Source organism: Alosa sapidissima, chromosome 17 (genome assembly GCF_018492685.1).
Source record: "Alosa sapidissima isolate fAloSap1 chromosome 17, fAloSap1.pri, whole genome shotgun sequence".
Classification (NCBI taxonomy): domain Eukaryota; kingdom Metazoa; phylum Chordata; class Actinopteri; order Clupeiformes; family Clupeidae; genus Alosa; species Alosa sapidissima.
Window position 1 is genome coordinate 25,906,744 of NC_055973.1, and position 20,000 is coordinate 25,926,743.

At 42.7% G+C, this 20,000-nt stretch overlaps 1 protein-coding gene and 1 long non-coding RNA gene across 2 annotated transcripts; one reads left to right on the forward strand and one right to left on the reverse strand.

Moving 5' to 3' along the window:
- Positions 1–157: 157 nt before the first annotated feature.
- Positions 158–17,187, reverse strand: LOC121688502. The gene is made up of 3 exons (XR_006024611.1): positions 17,111–17,187; positions 5,859–6,048; positions 158–304 (listed from the first exon to the last, which is right to left on the reverse strand). It is a non-coding gene; the product is annotated as an uncharacterized LOC121688502 (long non-coding RNA).
- A 107-nt stretch (positions 17,188–17,294) lies between these two features.
- Positions 17,295–18,840, forward strand: LOC121688413. Its single transcript, XM_042067988.1, has 3 exons — positions 17,295–17,578; positions 17,664–18,014; positions 18,108–18,840. Exons 1-3 carry the CDS (start codon positions 17,395–17,397, stop codon positions 18,815–18,817), a joined length of 1,245 nt encoding a protein of 414 aa, XP_041923922.1. The 5' UTR covers positions 17,295–17,394; the 3' UTR covers positions 18,818–18,840.
- Positions 18,841–20,000: the final 1,160 nt, after the last annotated feature.

Sequence of the window (20,000 nt, forward strand, 5' to 3'; positions counted from 1 at the left end):
ATGAATCACTGATTAATGCACCTCTATCACATGTTACTATGTAAATTATTTTTAAATTGAAATGTATTTCAGCAGCAAAAACAAGTCTAAATAAAGAGCTCTTTATTTGTTTTCCTGTGTAATCATCTATATATTTATTTATATGTGTGAGTGCATGTGTGTTTGATAATAATGAAGTGCTTTAGCAACAAAAAAGCTCAAACGACGGAATGGTTGAGTGATTATATGTCATGTCCACAAATACTTACTGCATGTTCATCCATGAATGCACGTGATTTGCCTCAATGTTTGAAGCATTTCCAATCTAAAGAACATAGAGTACAGGCTTTATTGGAGTGGCAAAGAGGTGGCAGCGTTTCAAATTTACTTCACACAACAGCAACCTTAGAAAAAAGCCTTAAAATGGACAACTTTGCCTCCGCATTTGTGCAATATGTCTGGATCAATATTCAGATGACATATGCAGTGTGCTTGATGTATGATATTGCTGGAACTGATTAGGTGGCTGCAAACGCTGCTAGTATCTCATATGTGAGACACAATCATCCAGTGGAGCTGCCAAGTCTCTTGCTGAATAAATGATGACTTTCTGTAATGCGGTTAGGTACAGGAGCTGGCGTGCTTGACTAGCGAGCATAATTGAAGCGCAAATATCTCAAATAACGTGGGCAGTATATTCACATGTGTGTGTGTGTGTGTGTGTGTGTGTTTGTGTGTTCATATGAGGAGAGGAGTTGGATCCACACCAGATGTCTGAATCATGTCATTAAGCTTAAATCAGATCTGAGTGGATTGAATCATTACTTAATGAGAGGAGGATATTACAGTGTGGAAAGCCCAAACACTCAACATTCTGTGTGTGTGTGTGTGTGTGTGTGTGTGTTTGTGTGTGTGTGTGTGTGTGTGTGTGTGTGTGTGTGTGTGTTTACATGTGTGCCTGTTCATGTGTATGTGTGTGTTGTGTGTGTGTGTGTGTGTGTGTGCAGGAGAGAGAGAGAGAGAGAGAGAGAAAGATAGAAGAAGGGAGCGAGGGAGCATTCTCACTGCAGAGGGGAAGAGAGGGATTGTGGTTTTACTAGCATTAATTAGCTTTGACAGTTAGTCAACAAGCCTCAGTCCCTTCCCAGGAGTGGTGGATGTCTCTCTGTGTACTGCTTGTATATTTTGCTTCATGGACCCACATTCCTGGCCATCACCTATGTGATGGCACTCTGTTCTGCGCGACCAATTCTGGAGGTTCTGGAGGAGCTATTTTACACTTTATCACCCAGAGAGCAAAATTACTATTTTCTGATTGGCTGGGAGGGTAGCTATTAAGTAAAGGATAATGTATAGAATGCCGGTCATTATTTGGTTCTTACAGGGATTCTGTTCCGCCCTGAAGGGACTTATTAGGGCGTTCTATACATTATCCCTTACATATTTTATATTTGTGATGTTAGGGGTAGTGCTTCATGTATTTAATGGACACCTCCTGGGCACATTTTGTCTACATCTGCTGACAAAATTACTAAAGTTAACTCATTGTACACTGTGTGTGTGTGTGTGTGCGTGTGTGTGCATTAATCGTCCTCTATTCTGCTGGAATGACTCATAATTGGGTCAGTTCTGAGGAGCAGAGCAGATGCCGGAGCCGGTGGGCCATCAGACAGAAGCAATCGTCTCTGATCCACTCAAACACAGCCCAGGTGGAGCCAAGAGAGAGATCAGCACTCAGAGACCAGGGAAAGGGGAGGGCGAGAACAGACTTTTCTATTCCCATTGTAGTGAGGGATCATGCAGGCTTAAGGTGGGGAGGCAGCCCAGCCGCAGGGCTGGGAGTGGTGGTGGTGGTGGTGGTGGTGGTGGAGGTGCTTCTGAATGCTTTGAGCTCTAATTCTCTTAAAGCTGGAAGGCTTTATTGAGCTATGACCTCTGACCTCAAACATGAACCTGCTAATACAGGAAGCAGAAGCAGATTAATCAAGAGAATCATAATGGCGTCAGTGTGTGTATGTGTGTGTGTGTGTGTGCCTGTGTTCATATGTGAAGACCTTAGTGTAATATTTATCCTTTGCATATTATGTATTCTTACAATTCCAGGCACGAAATGAAATTAAGTTTAATATTTGTGTAATGCCTGATATTCTGGCAACAAACAGGGAATCAATATGAGTTTGTGCTCGGGTCCAAAGAGGTCAGTGAGGGCCAGTAGTACAACGTTGCCAAATGTGTCTCAAAATCCACTGCAAGCAAAAAATTCCCTTGTTATCGGAATTAGTTCCAACAAAAACTGAAATATTCATACACCAGCTGCATCAACAGACAAATCCGCAATACATTTAACACGGCATTGGTCTCAGACCCAGCTGTCAAACGGAGAGGCTGGAAGCCGCTGCCTTCTGACCTGGGCAGAATCAGCTGGTCAGGACCCAGACTTGCTCCCGGGCTGTCTGCTTGTTAACACACACGTTTGGCATAAATCAGCATGCGGGGGCCTGGGTCTGCTCTTTGAACCCTTTTTTTGTGGAGCCTGTTGGCTAGCCTGCAGCTCTGCCTGAGGTTAAATGTTTTTTTTTACGATGGCAGCAGCACGGGTGGGTCTTAGAGATGGCTTTTGATTCAGAATGGCAGTACTATGCACACTACCCAGGCAGGACAAGTCTGACTGACACACACACACACACAGACACACACACAAACAAACAAATATTTAACAAATACACCCACAGTAACACAGAAACACACTTCCTCCCTTTCTCTGGGGTCTGTCAGAAGGCATGCTGAAGTGAAAGTCTACATGGTGGTGGATTCCTTTTCTTTGGGGCAGCCGTGACCTACTGGTTAGCACTTCGGACCTGTAACAGGAGGGTTGCCGGTTCGAACCCCGACCAGTAGGCACGGCTGAAGTACCCTTGAGCAAGGCACCTAACCTCTCACTGCTCCCCGAGCACCGCTGTTGATGCAGGCAGCTCACTGCGTCGGGATTAGTGTGTGCTTCACCTCACTGTATGTTCACTGTGTGCTGAGTGTGTTTCACTAATTCACGGATTGGGATAAATGCAGAGACCAAATTTCCCTCACGGGGTCAAAAGAGTATATATACTTATACTTATAGTTATATATATACTCTTCTCCTCTCCTCCCCACTCCACTTCTCTCCTCTCCCCATCCTCTCCCCATCTCTCCTCTCCCCTCCCCTCCTCTCCACTCCTCTCTTCTCCTCTCCCCTCCCCTCCCCTCCTCTCCTCTCCACTCCTCACCCCGGCCTGCTCTCCTGCTCCTGCATACCCACCCCTTGCTCACCCCACTGGTTATCTCTGAGCTGCCTAGTCCCACCTAATCCCATCCGTTCAGGGCCTCGGAGGAGGACAAAGGAGACTTTAATTGAAAAGAAAAATAATCAGAACCCTTCCTCAAGGCCGGTCAAAAGCGCACTCAATCAGGACAGGCCAGAAAACAGACCACTCGTGCACGTTGCACCGCTCTCCGCTCATCACACCACCACGTTATCAGACTCTGATCGCAGAAATCAGTGTCTGACAGGCATAATGAACTAGGGGAGGCTAAGCACTGGCTGGGAAATACAATGGGATGGATTAAAAACCAAAAAAAAAAGAAAGGAGCAGAGAACACCATTGGGGAGGGATGAAAGGCACAGGCATGTTGTTGATTAGAGGAGATAAGAGAGAGGAGGAGGAAGGGTCACAGAAGAGAGAGAGAAAGAGAGAGAAAGAGAGAGAGAGAGGAGGAGGAAGGGTCTCAGAAGAGAGAGAAAGATAGAGAGAGGAGGAGGAAGGGTCACAGAAGAGAGAGAAAGATAGAGAGGAGGAGGAAGGGTCACAGAAGAGAGAAAGAGAGAGAGGAGGAAGGGTCACAGAAGAGAGAGAGAAAGAGAGAGAGGAGGAAGGGTCACAGAAGAGAGAGAGAAAGAGAGAGAGAGAGGAGGAGGAAGGGTCTCAGAAGAGAGAGAAAGATAGAGAGAGGAGGAGGAAGGGTCACAGAAGAGAGAGAGAGAAAGAGAGAGAGGAGGAAGGGTCACAGAAGAGAGAGAGAAAGAGAGAGAGGAGGAGGAAGGGTCATAGAAGAGAGAGAGAAAGAGAGAGAGGAGGAGGAAGGGTCACAGAAGAGAGAGAGAGAGAGAGAGAGAGAGAGAGAGAGAGAGAGAGAGAGAGAAAGAGAGAGAGGAGGAGGAGGAAGAGTCACAGAAGAGAGAGAGAAAGAGAGAGAAAGAGAGAGAGAGGAGGAGGAAGGGTCACAGAAGAGAGAGAGAGAGAGAGGAGGAGGAAGGGTCACAGAAGAGAGAGAGAGGTTTGTGTTACTGAGAGAGAGGGGGAGAGAGAGGGGGGGGTGGGGAGAGAGAGTTGTGGTTTGCCCAAAGGAATCCACAGGGAGGTGGGTCTCTGTGATTCTCAAAGTAGTTCATGCATGAGTGTACTCTAACATGCTTCATATGCATATACCAGAACACTAGGCCTGCCATGGGGACTCCCATTGGACCCCTGGTGTGTGTGTGTGTGTGTGTGTGTGTGTGTGTGTGTGTGTGTGTCTGTGCCACAATACTAGCTCTGTATTGTACTGCAGAGAACATTTACAGGATATAAGGGTAGTTTCATAAACAGAGTAAGCAAGTAAGCACTTGATATTATTACAGGATATAAGGGTAGTTTCACAATCAGGGTAAGCACTTGCTATTATTACAGGATATAAGGGTAGTTTCATAATCAGGGTTAGCACTTGATATTATCCGCATACATGTCTGTGTCAAAATATGTGACTATGTTGGATAACTACTTTTTTATTTTCAGATGTCCATTCAAAGACACCCATTGGATACATATCTTGGAATCGTCAGTGACCAGTTGTCATGAAACATTTTTTTTCTATCAACAGATGCAGATTAAAGAACAAAAAAAGAAGGTTTGTGAAACAAAGTGCTTACCCTGATTGTGACACTGCCCCTGACTAAAGGGGAATAGCTGAAAGGGTGCTGGCAGGATGGATAGATAGATCTAGTAGCCCTGTGACAGACTAGGGACAGGGCTAGTTCAAAGCACATCATTCTGTGAATGTGTGTGTGTATGTGTCTGTGTCAGATAGTGTGTGTGAGACAGTGTAGGAGAGAGAGAGGGAGATGGGTGTTAGAGCGCTAGATAGTTCTAATAAAGTAGAACATGGCCAGACGGTTATGAGTGTGACCTCTAGACAGAATAACCTCTCGGCAATCTGTTCAGAGTGAAACAAATCCTGCTGTACTCCAGACCCTTCATCCTCATCTCGCAACTTCTCTCTGGCATCTCTCTCTCTTTCTCTTCTCTCTCTCTCTCTCTCTCTACCTATTTCTCTCTATCCTCCCCTGATCTTATTCCATCTAGACCTCAGCACCTCTATGGCACTCAATTTCACTGCTGCAATGACTCCAAGACATACAGACAGTGAGGCAACCCAAATGTAAGACTTCCACAAGCCTCGCCAATTTAAGCACATATGCCTTTCTCGATATGAGACAACACGTTCATACAGCTTATTGCACACACACACACACACACACACACACACACACACACACACACACACACACACACACACACACACACATGAACGTATGCTCTAGGGAAGCTGAGATTCTTGGTAGTAAAGTAGGATGGTAATTGGAATGACAGTGGAATGCTTTGGTGACTCAAGAAGAGGTAGTGAGGTAGACAGACAGATAAGGAAGAAGAAAAGACAGAGCTAAAGGACGAGGGGAAACGGAGTGATTGATTGATCCGCAGATACTGAGGGAGTTAGTTTTCCGAGCCCATTAGACGTGATTTAGACACGGCGAGCACCGCGTGTCAGAGAAGAAAGACATCTCTGTCTTTGTTTTTTTTTCTCACCAATGGTGCTCGATGATACACACAGGCAAGTAAGCGAGCGAGGCAACACATGAAATAGAGAGGAATCCAAGGATCTTTTTTTGGTGGTGGTGGTGGTGGTGGTGTTTAGACCATCCTGGCTAATTTCTAAAGACAGCTCTGGCGGGTTTAGCCGTCTGTTCTCAGAGCAGGCCGTTTCCTGTGCAAGTACCTGAGGGGGTGGGGGGGATGGGGGGGGTGGGGGTGGAGAAAAGAAAGAGATCAAAGGAGAAAACACAATTACATCAGTGCTGACAGAGAGCACTTGTGATCAGCGCCTTCCTGACGTTGGAAGAAGAGCAATAAGACTTGAATGGCCCCTATGTTCTTGGGTGCACAAAGGATTCTCTCGCTAGAATTCTCTCTCCGGACTAATCTGTTTCTAGAACAGACTACAAGGGCATAGTCTATGATTCATTCCCCCTAAAATGTATTTTCTTGCGTCACTACAGTAAACGGCACAGTAGGCACTCCTCTAAAGTTAAATGGGAACTGACATATTTGGTCTACCTTTACTCCAAACAAATTAGATATTGAAATGTATTACAAAATATCTATAAAGGAGCTGTAAAGAAAACAAGAGAAGAGAAACATGCATGAAAGCAGTAAATGTAATTGTGTTGTTACTTCTCTTAGCACCAACCCAAATATTTGAAATACATTTCTTTATCATTATCTAAATAAAACTAGATCCCACATCCTCTCTCACATTGATTTTAGCATCTTTATCATTCTTGACGAAAACCATTTGTCTGAATATGTCCCTATAGGCTGACTGAGACAGTGATCATGATTGTTGATTTGGGTGGGGGTATCTTAACTTGTGTGTGTGTGTGTGTGTGTGTGTGTGTGTGTGTGTGTGTGTGTGTTTGTGTCTATTTCAGATCAACATTTTGTTTCACCTCAAGAATAACAAAATGACTTTGGAGACTTGATGCAGAATAACCAATAACAGACAGCATGTTTAAAAAGTGACAGCCAACATGATTGTGTGTGGAGCAAGATAAAGGGTATTGCTGTTGTACTGACCCCCTCCCCCCTCCTCTCTCTCTCTCTCTCTCTCTCTCTCTCTCTCTCACTATGTTCTTTTCTTTATCTTTTTTCCACTACTAATGTATGTCATGAAATGGGAAATGCCATTAATAGAAAATGGAATCCAATTTACATTTGAGCAACTGAGACAGGAAATAGGGGTCAAATTGAGGTCAAGTCTCCTAAAGTGAGAGCATCCACAACATGCCATCTGTCACTGCATCTCTCTCACACAGAGACACAGCACATATGCACATACGCACACACACTCAAACACACACAAACTGATGCAAATAACTAAAAGTACTCCTTCTTGTGTGCCTAAATAACCTTGCTAGAAGCACTGATTCCACGAGAACCAATGTCAACAACAATGTTAACACACCTGCCTGTGTATGACTGAAGTTGATCCTATTCTACATTGAGAAACATACATAGATCTGTAGCCCTCAGATGTCCTTGACTGTTGTTCTTTGTGATTTCCAGTAAGCCATGCCCACCTAAATATAACACCCACTCGGTTTGTACTGTCATCTAACGTTTGTGGTATGTTCAGTTTTGTGTTGTAAATACTATGAGACTATGAACTCAAATGTAATGGCATTCATGACTCAGCAACTTTCTCAGAAGAACCAGTTTTTGTGTCTCAGCAATTGCAAAAAAATAATTGTATGTTAGTCATAAAGTAAAGTAGTGAATAGTAAAGTTACAATTTCATTAACGGAGTGTCTATTTACACCCCTGGTACGAATAGCCTTGGCCACACAGCTGAGCTATTCACACCCTGTGACATAACAACAAAAAGACGTTGCTCACGTGCACAAAAAACATGGTGGACATTCGTTTTTTCATCAGCAGAAAGTGAAGAATTCTGAAAGGTTTCGGCACTAATATCCATTCAGATTAAGTTTTAGATTGAAAAATTGTGTTTTATTTTCATAATCTTGGTTAAGTGAACACATACAACCGTCAGTTTGTTAGTTAACAGAAGTTTTGTGAATATGACGTTCAGGCCTATAAACTATAAGTTTACCTGCAAACACCATTTGCTTGTGGAAGAAGTGCAGTGGTCACAGACAAGGGTTAGCACGTGGGAGACTGGGGTTTGATTCCCGTGTGATGCGTTTTGGCAGAGTGAGTGTGCATGTGTACCAACGTCTCTGGAGAGAAGGCGCGCAATTTGAACAAGAAATCGGTTCTCAAACGGAAGTTTTGATTGCAACAATTAGCTAGTTCATGCACCAGGAAGTAAATAGCATACAGTACTACAGTGGGCGTTGCTTTCAAATGGCCACTTCAGTCGCGCATTACGCAGCGTGAAGCTGCGTGAAACTTTAGTACCACTTTCAGCCACTGTGCGTCGCTCTGCCACTTCTGCAGAAAACAATGTTGTTGGCGATTTAATACTATCTAGCGATGTTTTTAACAGGCTACGCTATATAGAGGGAGAGCAGATAGCTAACAAATGTTCAGAAAAAGTCCTGTTGGCAAATTTGAGGAAAAGTCGGTAAAGGGGCTATTTCACACAATTTGAGGGTGCTGAATTCAAATATTTTGTTTACCAAGCTCAATTTTGAGTTAATAATAACTCAAAATGCATAATTAGCATAATTCACATACTTTTTGCTTTTGCCATCAGATATCATAGGAATTGCAAAAAAATAAGGCATTAATATACTCTTTATGTATCAGATATGTTGTAGGATAGGACAGGAATTACCCCAATGACCCTCAAGTAGCAAATGAAAATAAGCTAAAATTAAAATATGAATTGAAATAATAGCTAAAATTCAGTATGACGTTTAGAAACAAAATAGATTCCTTGATAATAAATTGATAGAATAGTAGGTGACTGCTCATTTTTCAGTAGAAAGTCCTTTGTCACTAACTATTATGAACAGTCTTTAGGGCAAGGACAGTCAGTCTTTACAGAGGATTTACACTGTATTTTTTTTTTCATCATACATCAGGTGGCCTTAAGATTAGGCTCTTCTGCATAGCATTAAGTGATTTGCATGCAGTAATTTGACCACTGTATATATAATAAATATATATATATATATATATATATATTCTTTTGATCCCGTGAGGGAAATTTGATCTCTGCATTTATCCTAATCCGTGAATTACCTTGACACTGACCTTGATCTAGCCTACTTTGGCTATTTAATGGTAATTTATTGCCAAAACACCACACAATATAAATGAGCTATAACAAACAATAAAGGACTTAATCACACACAAGCTACTATTTTACTGACTACAAAAAATAATTAAGTAGGAAGTTTAGAAGTTTAAAACCCAGAATTGACCCAAAGTGCACCAAATTCAACACAAATGACTCAATACACTTGGAGGAGGCCTGCATCCTTTCTTTTCCAGATATTTTGGATTTGGATATCGTTTCAGTATCGAGTGTCAAGATATTTATGGCAGGTATTGTATCGAAGTCATAATTTTGGAATCGTGACAACACTATGCCAGAGCCACTCTGTTTTCTAGATGTCGAGGATTGGAGGCATACCACCAACAAGTGATGCTGCTCAATGGCATATTAGCAGAGCACATTATCAAGCTCTAGTATGGAGGCAAGCACACATACCAAATCCAGTGTTACTAGAAGTAAAATGTTTTTTACTTGTCGGTTGTTGCTAACGGTAGATGCAGTTCTGCATTAGGCTTAGGCCTATTCCCGCTATCTAAGTTCATATGTACTGTAGGATATATTCTTTGTTGAAGAGTTGAAGGTTATCTGTGCAACTTGTTATTGTGATGAAATGCATTAAACACCACATGAGTGACTCACTATGTTAGCAATAAAAATATGGTTGTGTTTTGATTAGAATTTCGGAGTTTATTACATGTTAACCGTAATCATGTTCCCATTAAATACATTAATAAACTATAGTATGGGTTCTTTAATGCTCAAACATGTATTTAGAGAACACTTTTATTTGTATAGTACATGTAGCAACGAATGTTTTGCAACCACTATCGTAAAGTTGTGTAGTTACAAATACACCTCTCGATTTGTGGTAGAATGTTAGTAGAAGCATAGTTCCAGGGATCTTCATGTCAAAGACGTCACTGACGCCAGTTATTTGTTTGCAAATTAATAATTATAAATATATTTAGGTTTCTAATTGATATTTACACTTCTAACCACCATACATCCATATTTTAAAATGGCCCAGGCAGAAAATACATAAATTAAAAGTCAATTTGCAGCCACGTGCACGTAAGTCAAAGTCACACACCTGCAGATAATAATAAGGTGCGCACTTTTTTAACGAGTCAGTGGAGAATATGTAGCCTTTGATTTTCATGGAGGGGGGGGGGTTCCTTGTTAGTTTCTTTACTGACTATGGTTAGTTTTTACGTAAACCAGGCCAAGAAGGCTGATTCTGATTTTGATTATATGATCTGCACAAAAGATAAACTTAGGTAAACAACGATGTGAATATTGTTCTCAAAATCTTAACCCAGATTCGAACTCTTGGACATGGGACTAATAACTGCTGCGCAACGGCGGCTGTCATCAGCCGGCCTTAACGCAATGCGCCATAGAATGATGTGCAGGTGTGCCCGTTCACGTGCTACTAAACGTCATTAACCACCTTAGTCCAGACTACTGAAGTTTGGAAACTATCATTGTTCAAACTTACAAAGTACTATGTAAGTACAACAGTTTTTGGAAACAGTCGTAACTTACATGTTGGTTAGTTGAACGATTGACAGGTTATTTTTATTTTTCTGTACAATAAACAAATACATCTGCTTTATGCCGCAGAATTACGCACTTGGCCAGCCTATAGAACGGGCACATTTTGGAGAACAGAAAGGATGCAGCAGGCAGCAAATGTAGAAGAGTAATTTCCAGTGGAAGAACAAAATGCTGAATGAAGCCCAAAGATATGAAGGTATATCTGGCAAGTTGTTATTTTTTGAAGACGTAAATGGTTAGGCTATAGGCCTAGTTTGCAAGAAGGAGACATAACGCGTGAGCATGCCACACTATCCACAGCTGTGGTAGCGGGGGGTAGGAGGATTACTGTTAGCGCAGGATTTATATAAAATTCTTCACCAGAAAGCCTGGCTTGAATGCAGGCTTGCCCAAAAAGGCCTGTGGTTTGCACAGCCTACAGTAAGTAGGTCTTAGTGAGTTAGGAGTCCTCTCGACTTCTATTAACCTGTCTCAGAGGTGGAAAGTTGCGTTCGTTAGGGGCAGGGCCGGATTAACAATTCATAGACCCTTGGGAACAAAATGTCTGATGGCCCCCCCTGCCCCCCAGCCAACGTGAATCGGGCGGTCAGTTAATAGGCCTATATCGTGAAGATTTTTCTTGCCATTTAAGGCACGAGCGCATCTGTGAGGCCAAGCCTCACCAAGCAGCCCGTTTGTTTACAACTAACATTACATTTAATTAAACTGCTTATAGGCTATGCCAAAATAGTTTCAACATTTTGAATATCAGTGTCGGGTGAATTAGGAAATGTTCTCAAAGTAGCCTTTTGGCTGAAAGCTGCTTGGGATCCCCCCTGTCAATCAATAAACGTGCGGCCTGCTCACTCATTGTTTCAAAAGTAGTAATTTCGGCTTTGTCGGAACTGGCCATTGTAGGCTACGTAAAAATTAACTTCCAAAACTAACAAAAAATATTTATCTTCTTTCAGTTAATTCAAAAGTTTCCAAAAAGTTAAAAACAGATGACATGATGCGCGTCACTGACATAATGTGCAAATAATATAGCCTAGATATTCCAATATATTCAAATACATGTGTTTATTTTAGAGGGGATATTCGAACGTAATTTTTGAGCAATTTTGACAGCCCTAGTCCACTGTAGGCTATGCCAATCGCCTATTAATACCTTCCACCTAACCCCGGTGAGTGGGGGTCGCTATAATGCGTGTGAAATAGCACCATTGAGTAGCCTATGCGAAATAGCCTGGTTGAAACAATAGCAAAGTATGCATATGTTGCATACTTTTTGTGTACTCTCAGTCACCTACTGTACACTACGTATAAATTACGCATGATCCGTCGTTTGACTCCTGAACAGTTTACGTAACTCAGAAGGTTAATTGTGTTAACCCAAACTAAAAGGAAAAACACTTTCCTTTGTTTTTATAAACAGAAATTATATTTCGTGTTGACATCACGCCGTTAAAAAAACGAGATATAGCCTATCTATCCAGAAGCGCGCATTACCCGACAGTAAGTGGAGACAGTGGTTCTCAAACTTTGCCATACCCTACACTGGTGTAAAAGGCGTGTATGGTATCATATTTTTTGTAAAGGTCTGCCAGGGATATTCTTATGCCTATGAATGGAGTGCCTAGTCACTGGGCTCAGCTAGATGTAGCTTTCTCCTTCACCAACCTGTGAGCCTATGAGGCAGTCACGTCGTCAGTGGCACTCTCAGGTCCTTCTCATCTGCTGATACAGCAATATGAGTATTCCACTATAGCATTGCTCCTCATTGCCTTACTCCTTTCCTTTTCAGAATGTTCTTTCTATCCATAATCATAAGTCTTTCTTCAGTGAATTAGCAAGATACCATCAGAAGCCAACAATCATAAAACACCTGTGCGCGCGCTCTCTCTCCCCTGCGCATGAAGCTGTCTGCGTGTTGTAGGCTAGATTTGCGTGAGTTCTTTCTATCTACTTTACTTTTGTGAGTTGCGACTACCTAGGCTATGTTATAGACGTTCTATGAGGTACCAGTCTTTAGCTGTGTCACAAAACAATAAGCTTTGTCAGACTACTTTTAAAATGATATTCAGGGCTATATACATTTTAAACATTCGGGGCTGAAGACCCGAAAAGGCCTTGCGTTAATTCTTCATGTGGGAAGTGTCAGGAATTTTCATATGAGAGATGCTCTCATTGGTGGTTAGTACCATATTTTCCAGACTATAAGTCGCACTGGAGTATAAGTCGCACCAGTCAAAAAATGTGTCATGAAGAGGAAAAAAACATATATATAAATATATATATGTTGCACCTGAGTCGCAGGACCAGCCAAACTATGAAAAAAAGTGCGACTTATAGTCCGGAAAATACGCTATATGGAGTAGGGGATTGACAGCAACATAGCCAATCACATTATGAGAGATGCTGAATTTAACATCAACTGCGAATCGATGTTTGATTTGAAATTAATGTAAATTTAGCCGGTACTGTAAGATGGCACACGTAGCTGCTGGATATTTTCCGTGGGTGCTCGAGCGACGGAGCACCCACGGTATCGGAGCCTATGACAAGCGTGTATCTCGCGCATAGGATATCAGTTGCATCCATTACAAACAAACATGCAATGTAAACGTCTGGGATTGGGGAGAGCACTAAATGCTTTACTGAATAAGCATGAATGAAAAACACTCTTCAATAATCAAAAAAATAAACGCTAATGAAGTAAACTTGTGACCATCAAAAATCGCCTGTAACTTTGTGATAACAGGACGTAACAGGAAGGCATTTGGCTGAGCAACGGAGGTTAATATGCTCTATATTTTGTCCAAATGATGTCTGTCTATCATCAGGCATATTTCTGGCTATTAAATTATTTCTAAACCAGTCTGCTAAAGTCTGTAGTGAAGTCTGTGTAGGGTTTTCCAGGCTCCATTTCTTTTTACGAGACACCCTGCTCACAAGAGACATCTGCCGGTTGTTTGGGTTGTTGCAGCGTCATTGCAGCGTCACTGGAAAAATACAAATTAAAGTTGCGTGATACCGCGTGATCCCGCGCGCGGACCGGGAGGCAAGCTGGCCAAATCGAAGCAATGCCCACTGTATAAACACCAGGGTATGAATAGCATCCACTTCTAACTGTACATTGATGCAAACAGCATACCTTATTTAGAGTGTCTATTGCACAGCTGAGCTATTCACACCCTGTTACATAACAACAAAAAAACATGTTGCTTGTGTTTTTTTAAAAATATTATTACATTGTGTGATCAATATGCCAGAATAAATGCACAGGAGTGCAAATAGCATACATTGATATTTGTACCAGACAGGGTATTAAATAGAACACATTGCTGTGTGCACCGGGGTACGAATAGCATACATTGATATTTGTACCAGACGGGGTACTAATAGAACACATTGCTGTGTGCACCGGGGTACGAATAGCATACATTGATATTTGTACCAGACGGGGTACTAATAGGACACATTGCTGTGTGCACCGGGGTACACTGCTAATTGTACCAGGGGTGCAAATAGCCTTACCCTTTTATTAAATACTTCTGCAGATGCTCTGTCTTAACCCGATGCAGCCAGAACAGCGTGACTGTGTATGAGCATAAGATGTGTTTGTTGCTGCACAGGCTCTCATTATTGTGGCTGTCGCAGCTTTTACTGTGAGAAAACATGGCCGCCACTGCTCCCATGCTCCCTGGCGATGGAGAACAATTAACACCGCCCACAAAGGGCTAAATATCCCTCACACCGCTCTCATTCGCACTTCCCATTACATCAGGCAATTAAAACTGTCGCCCCAATCAACACCATGCAGCCAGGATGGCAGCATGTGAAAAAGAAAATTGTGGAGGTGCTTTTTTGCTTTTTTGTTGTGGGGAGGAACTGATGTGGTCTCTCTCTCTCTCTGTGTTTGTACTGTATGTGTGTGTGTCTTGCTTTTGTGGACTATAACAAAATCAACTCTATGATATACAACAAACCTAGTTCCAGTAATAATACGCTTACTCAGACATGCTCTTTAAGGTCCTGTCTGCCAGGCCGTGGGAGTGCTGGGATCGGGAGGGAGAAGTGTGAGTGAGTCATCAAGAACCTGGCCGACTTCATTCGCAGCCAGCAGATCTGGGAATGGACTGGGCATTATGGGCTGTTCATTGTTTTGTGCCAAGTCATAAGAGAGTGCAAACTCATTTCATTTAGGGCCTCTCTCATCTCCGCCCTCCCAGAAGAATCACTTCCTGGTTTGTTTTTTTTATTTCAACAACAGGTGATAATTTATCAACAGTGGTGAGATGTATTCCCTTGACAGTCCAGTAACACCCCCCCGCCTTCCTATCTCACTTTGTGATGACTCAATGCCCTTTGATGAGACCACAAATGAATAACTTCATGATGGAGGGTATGAAAGAGCAAAAGAGAGAGAGAGAGAGAGAGAGAGAGAGAGAGTATTCATATTTATAAAAAAAAAAAACACTCACTGTCTGGATGCTATGACTGCTTTTAAGAGCTACTGAGTAGTTGCCTAACATCTTGGCAGCCTGACAGAGCGAAGGTGAACTGGGTGAAAGCGAAATAGAGGTGTGTGTGTCTGTGTCTGTGTGTATGTGTGTGTGTGTGTGTAGGTGGGGTGGGGTATTAAGAGTGATCTGACTTTAACTCCATTACTGCACCAGGGGAGAAGGCAAACTGCACCAGGGGGGAGCCAAGCCTCACGCTAAGAGGACAAATAATCTCTTAATGCTGGGTGTCAAGGTGAAATAAATGCCTGGTAATCATCGTGGTCACATTCACCGCTTAAAGGGCCTGTGTTGGCTGTGCAGCGAGGGGAGGAGAATGAAAGAGTGTGAGAGAGAGGGGGGGGGTGGGGGTGGGGGGTAAAATCCCTGTTCATGAGACAGAACTTCACCTCAGTCCAGCATCACTAGAACCGTCTGACTCAGGTGTCTGCACACGTCACCTCCCTTTAGTCATTAATCAGTTCTGTGAAGAGCCATGCAAAGGCTCAGCCCAGCAAATCCCCCTTAAACAGACAGCCCCTGCGACGGCCCGTGTGAAATGTGACGGTCTTTAGCACATTAGCATTGGGATTGAAGCCTATAGAGCATGGGTAACCGCGTCAGTGTTGAAGGATAATGGGAGCTGCTCCCTAAGAAGATTTCAGCCTGGAGAGCGATACCAGTGCTGCCCAGGAGTCTAAAGACGTGAAGGGGAAGATTAAACTGAAACGGAAAATCCCCAGAGTCTAACACTCAGATCTGCCTAACGCATGATACTGGGCATAATGTAATTTAAGTCTGGTTGTACACACACTGTTTGAGTCTATGTGAATTTGGTAGTGAGTGTTTGTGAATTTGGTAGGTGAAACACTAAAAAGTTACATCTTGACCCAACATAATTGATGTACATGCATACATACAGTATACTGTGCATTTGTATTTATATAAACAGAGTGTCTATTTACACCCCTGGTACAAATAGCCTTGGCCACACAGCTGAGCTATTCACACCCTGTGACATAACAAGAAAAAGACGTTGCTCACGTGCACAAAAAACATGGCGGACATTCGTTTTTTAGTCAGCAGAAAGTGAAGAATCCTGAAAGGTTTCGGCACCAATACATGTTCAAATTAAGTTTTAGATTGAAAAGTTGTGTTTTATTTTCATAATCTTCGTTCAGTGAACACATACAACCGTCAGTTTGTTAGTTACGTAACAGAAATCTCGTGAATATGACGCTCAGGCCTACTGTATAAGCTATAAGTTTACCTGCAAACACCCATCTAGTTGTGGAAGTAGATAGTGCAGTGGTTAGTATGTGGGAGACTGGGGTTCAATACCCGCATGATGTGTTTTGGCAGAGTGAGTGTGTACTTGTACCAACGTCTCTGGAGAGAAGGCGCACAATTTAAACAAGAAATCTGTTCTCAAACGAAAGTTTTGATTGCAACTAGTTCATCAGGGTGTAAATAATATACATTACTAGATACACCAGGGTACAATAGCATCCACTTCTAACTATACATTGATGCAAATAGCATACCTTATTCAGAGTGTCTATTCACACCCTGTGACATAACAACAAAAACGTTGCTCGTTTTTTTTTTTTTTTTTTTTTTTACATTGTGTGATCAATATAGCAGAGTAAATGCACAGGGGTGCAATAAGCATACATACATGATATTTGTACCAGACGGGGGTATTAATAGAACACTTTGCTGTGTGCACCGGGGTACGAATAACATACATTGATATTTGTACCAGACGGGGGTACGAATAGAATTCACTTCTAATTGCAGCAGGGTACGAATAGCATACACTGCTAATTGTACCAGGGGTGCAAATAGCCTTACCCTTATATGAATGCTTCTACATTTATACAGCTCTATATGTTTTGTTGTTTGTCATTTGTGAAAATGAATCTCCATAATGCATAATTGGTGTGTATCTTCCACAGTGTTAAGATGTCATAGAACATAACAACACTTTGACCTACCTTGGTGCATCCGCAGAATTAATCTACAGAAGTAATCAGGTAATTCATTTGTTGGTTTGTTCAACTGTTGTTGGCTGCATTTCCACTAGGACCATGCAATTTGATGACATCATAATCACTAAGCATATCTGCATTAGAATTTGGAATGCTTTAGAATGTTGGTATGGTAGAATGTTAGTCAAAGTAGAATGTTGGCAAAACTTCACTAGTTCATAACTGAGCAGGCTGAAGGCAAGTCACTTGTGATTAACCTCTGCTATAATAAAACTATTCATAACTTTGCAATGGATTTATATTCAAGGACAATCCATCAGAGAGGATCTTGGACTGGGAGTGAATATCAGTCTGTTTCTCAGAGAATCTTGCACATTGTCAACTCTTCTGAGGAAATCGGAGACACTGTGCCAGTTTGGACATCAGCATCTAAGCACCGATACCAATATGTGCGGGCTACACGGTTTTCTGAAAGTAAGGACATCCCCTTTCACTTGTACTGCTCTTAATCTTTAATCTTAATAGTTCTAATATGATTAATATGCTCCCATATGTCTAGGTAAGTATTGGAGGGAGTATAGACACTGGTGTACTGTGGCCCAGGAGGAGCACAATGTTATGAACAGCCTGTCCACTTCCACGGCTACAGAGGACAATCTCCCCCTTCAGCCCACTGCTGTGGCTCCAGTGAGGCAGGAGGAGAGCCTGACATTTGTGGGGAACTTCACTCACCCTCCAGGCATCACCCAAGATGAGATGATTGCCCTGCTGAATTCAGTTAAGGCCCAGGCCCCCATCTCAGAGAATGCAGGCAGCCATGGCGTTACATCCACCCAGAAGACACTGCTCAATCCCACTATGCCTCGCAGCAGCTTTAGTGGGAATGTGAAGGACACCCACCCATCCACAAGTAAGAACATCCTCAGATGAACTCTGTTCAACCCCTCAAGCCATATAGAGTGAAAACTTAGAGTACCTAATGTGCATGTTTGTCTCTTTTCAGTTGTGAATGTGCAGATTCCAGCACAAGAGCTCCAGTCTGCCACTGCTAGTCATCAGATGGACCCTGATGATCTGACACACGTGGGCACAATCTACTCTTCCACTCCACCATCTACCGATAGCGTGGAGTCTCTCAATAATGTGATGGGCCACATAACCCAATCTGATAACACAGCTGCTCTACTGAACGAGATTGGACCCCTCACCTTCTTGGGCAACTTTGACCTTCCTCCTCATCAGCCGAACATGAAGCTGAAGCCAGCCCATGTGTCTGGCGATGTGACCCAGAGAGAGGTCATTTCTCTTGGCATCACCCCCACCCCACCAACCCTCTCTGCAGCTCCTGTGATCCCCTCCGCTGAGGCCTGTGGAAATGTCCCTGCTAGCTCATTCAGCTCTCCCACCCACTACACCACCAGAGAGGCGTATGTGGAGATGCTGGAGTACCACCGGCACATGGCCTCCTACTACAAGCAGCTCAGGCTGAAGGCTGAGAACACCTCACAGGTGGAAGGCTCCGTGCTCCGGAGAAAGAGAGTGGGTGTCCTCGGGGGGAGTGGGGGGGAGCCCCCACAGAAGAGGTGTTGGGAGGGCATCCACCTCCCTGATGATGCCATTGAGGAACTGTGTGCCATCCCTGGTGTCTGGGATTTGGCCATAGAGTTGGGCATCCTGACTGTCTGTCAGGCAGAGGAGTTAAAAGGTTTTTAGTCCATTAAACAGATATGATCATATTATATTGTTATTTTTTCATTATATTTCAAAAATAAAAAAAAATAAAATAAAAAACCTATATGTGTCTACTCATTCTTCTCGGAGAGTGTCATAAATACATTTTATAAAAAGATCATTATCATTGCAAAACACATTTGAGTTTTTCAGAACTGTATGAATTCACAGGCATTTAACAATTTCAAAACAAGTCTTTACTCCAGAAGAGGAAAACAATCCACACCCTACCCTTGCCCATAATGCTACAGCTAAGAGGCCTGGTATAGTCCTTCATCTGTGTCCTGTGCACGCAGCATGTGACAAGAATTGCATCATCAACTCGGCATGCAGGGGCTTTTGTGTGCCTCCTGACAATTGTGACCGCGTATACCATCTCCTTAAATGTTAAACCTAAAAAGGTAGCAAACACTCTCGGTATATCTGTGTAAATCAGTATGTGTACAAATGTGTGTGTGTGTGTGTGTGTGTCTGTGTGTGTGTTTTTTGAGTGTTTGTGAGTACCTAAAACATGTCCCCTGGGTTTTTTGTTTATCAGCTGAGTGATTATCAACGAAACAACAAACTCAGAAGTGTCTGTGTGTGAAATGTGATGTACTGTAGACCCACCTCACTCCCAATGGAGCAGAAGAGAAAGGCAAACTGTATATAAGTGCATCTGTTCAGAGAGCTCTGAAGGTGGTGGTGCCAAGCCATATCTGATAGGCTCGTCCTCTGGGTCTCTGGCAATAAGGTTAAGACCAGACATGCAGACAGACTACACACACACACACACACACACACACACACAAGCACACTTACAGGTCCTCAGATGAATCTGAATTTCCCTGGAGAAAAGGGGAGGAAACTCTTTTCACCTAATGGCAGTAATATCCCACCACACATTATGCCATCAGCTGTCATGATGAATAGCAGCCCAGTCAGAGACCCGCAGTGTGTGGGTTTGTGTGTGTTTGTGTGTCAGTGTATTTGTGTGTGTGTGTGTGTGTTTGTGTATTTGTGTGTGTGTGTGTGTTTGTGTATTTGTGTGTGTGTGTGTGTGTGTGTGTGTGTGTGTTTGTGTGTCAGTGTATTTACGTGTGCGTGTGTGTGTGTGTGTGTGTGTGTTTGTGTATTTATGTGTGTGTGTCATAAAGGGACCCAAATCTATTTTGGAGCTATTGGG

What these genes read in the sequence shown, in the direction of transcription:
- LOC121688413 (XM_042067988.1), top strand. Translation starts at nt 17,395, where the DNA reads ATGGATTTATATTCAAGGACAATCCATCAGAGAGGATCTTGGACTGGG. An exon ending in GGCTACACGGTTTTCTGAAA is followed by an intron (nt 17,579 to 17,663) that starts GTAAGGACATCC and finishes CCATATGTCTAG; the next exon opens with GTAAGTATTGGAGGGAGTAT. An exon ending in GGACACCCACCCATCCACAA is followed by an intron (nt 18,015 to 18,107) that starts GTAAGAACATCC and finishes GTCTCTTTTCAG; the next exon opens with TTGTGAATGTGCAGATTCCA.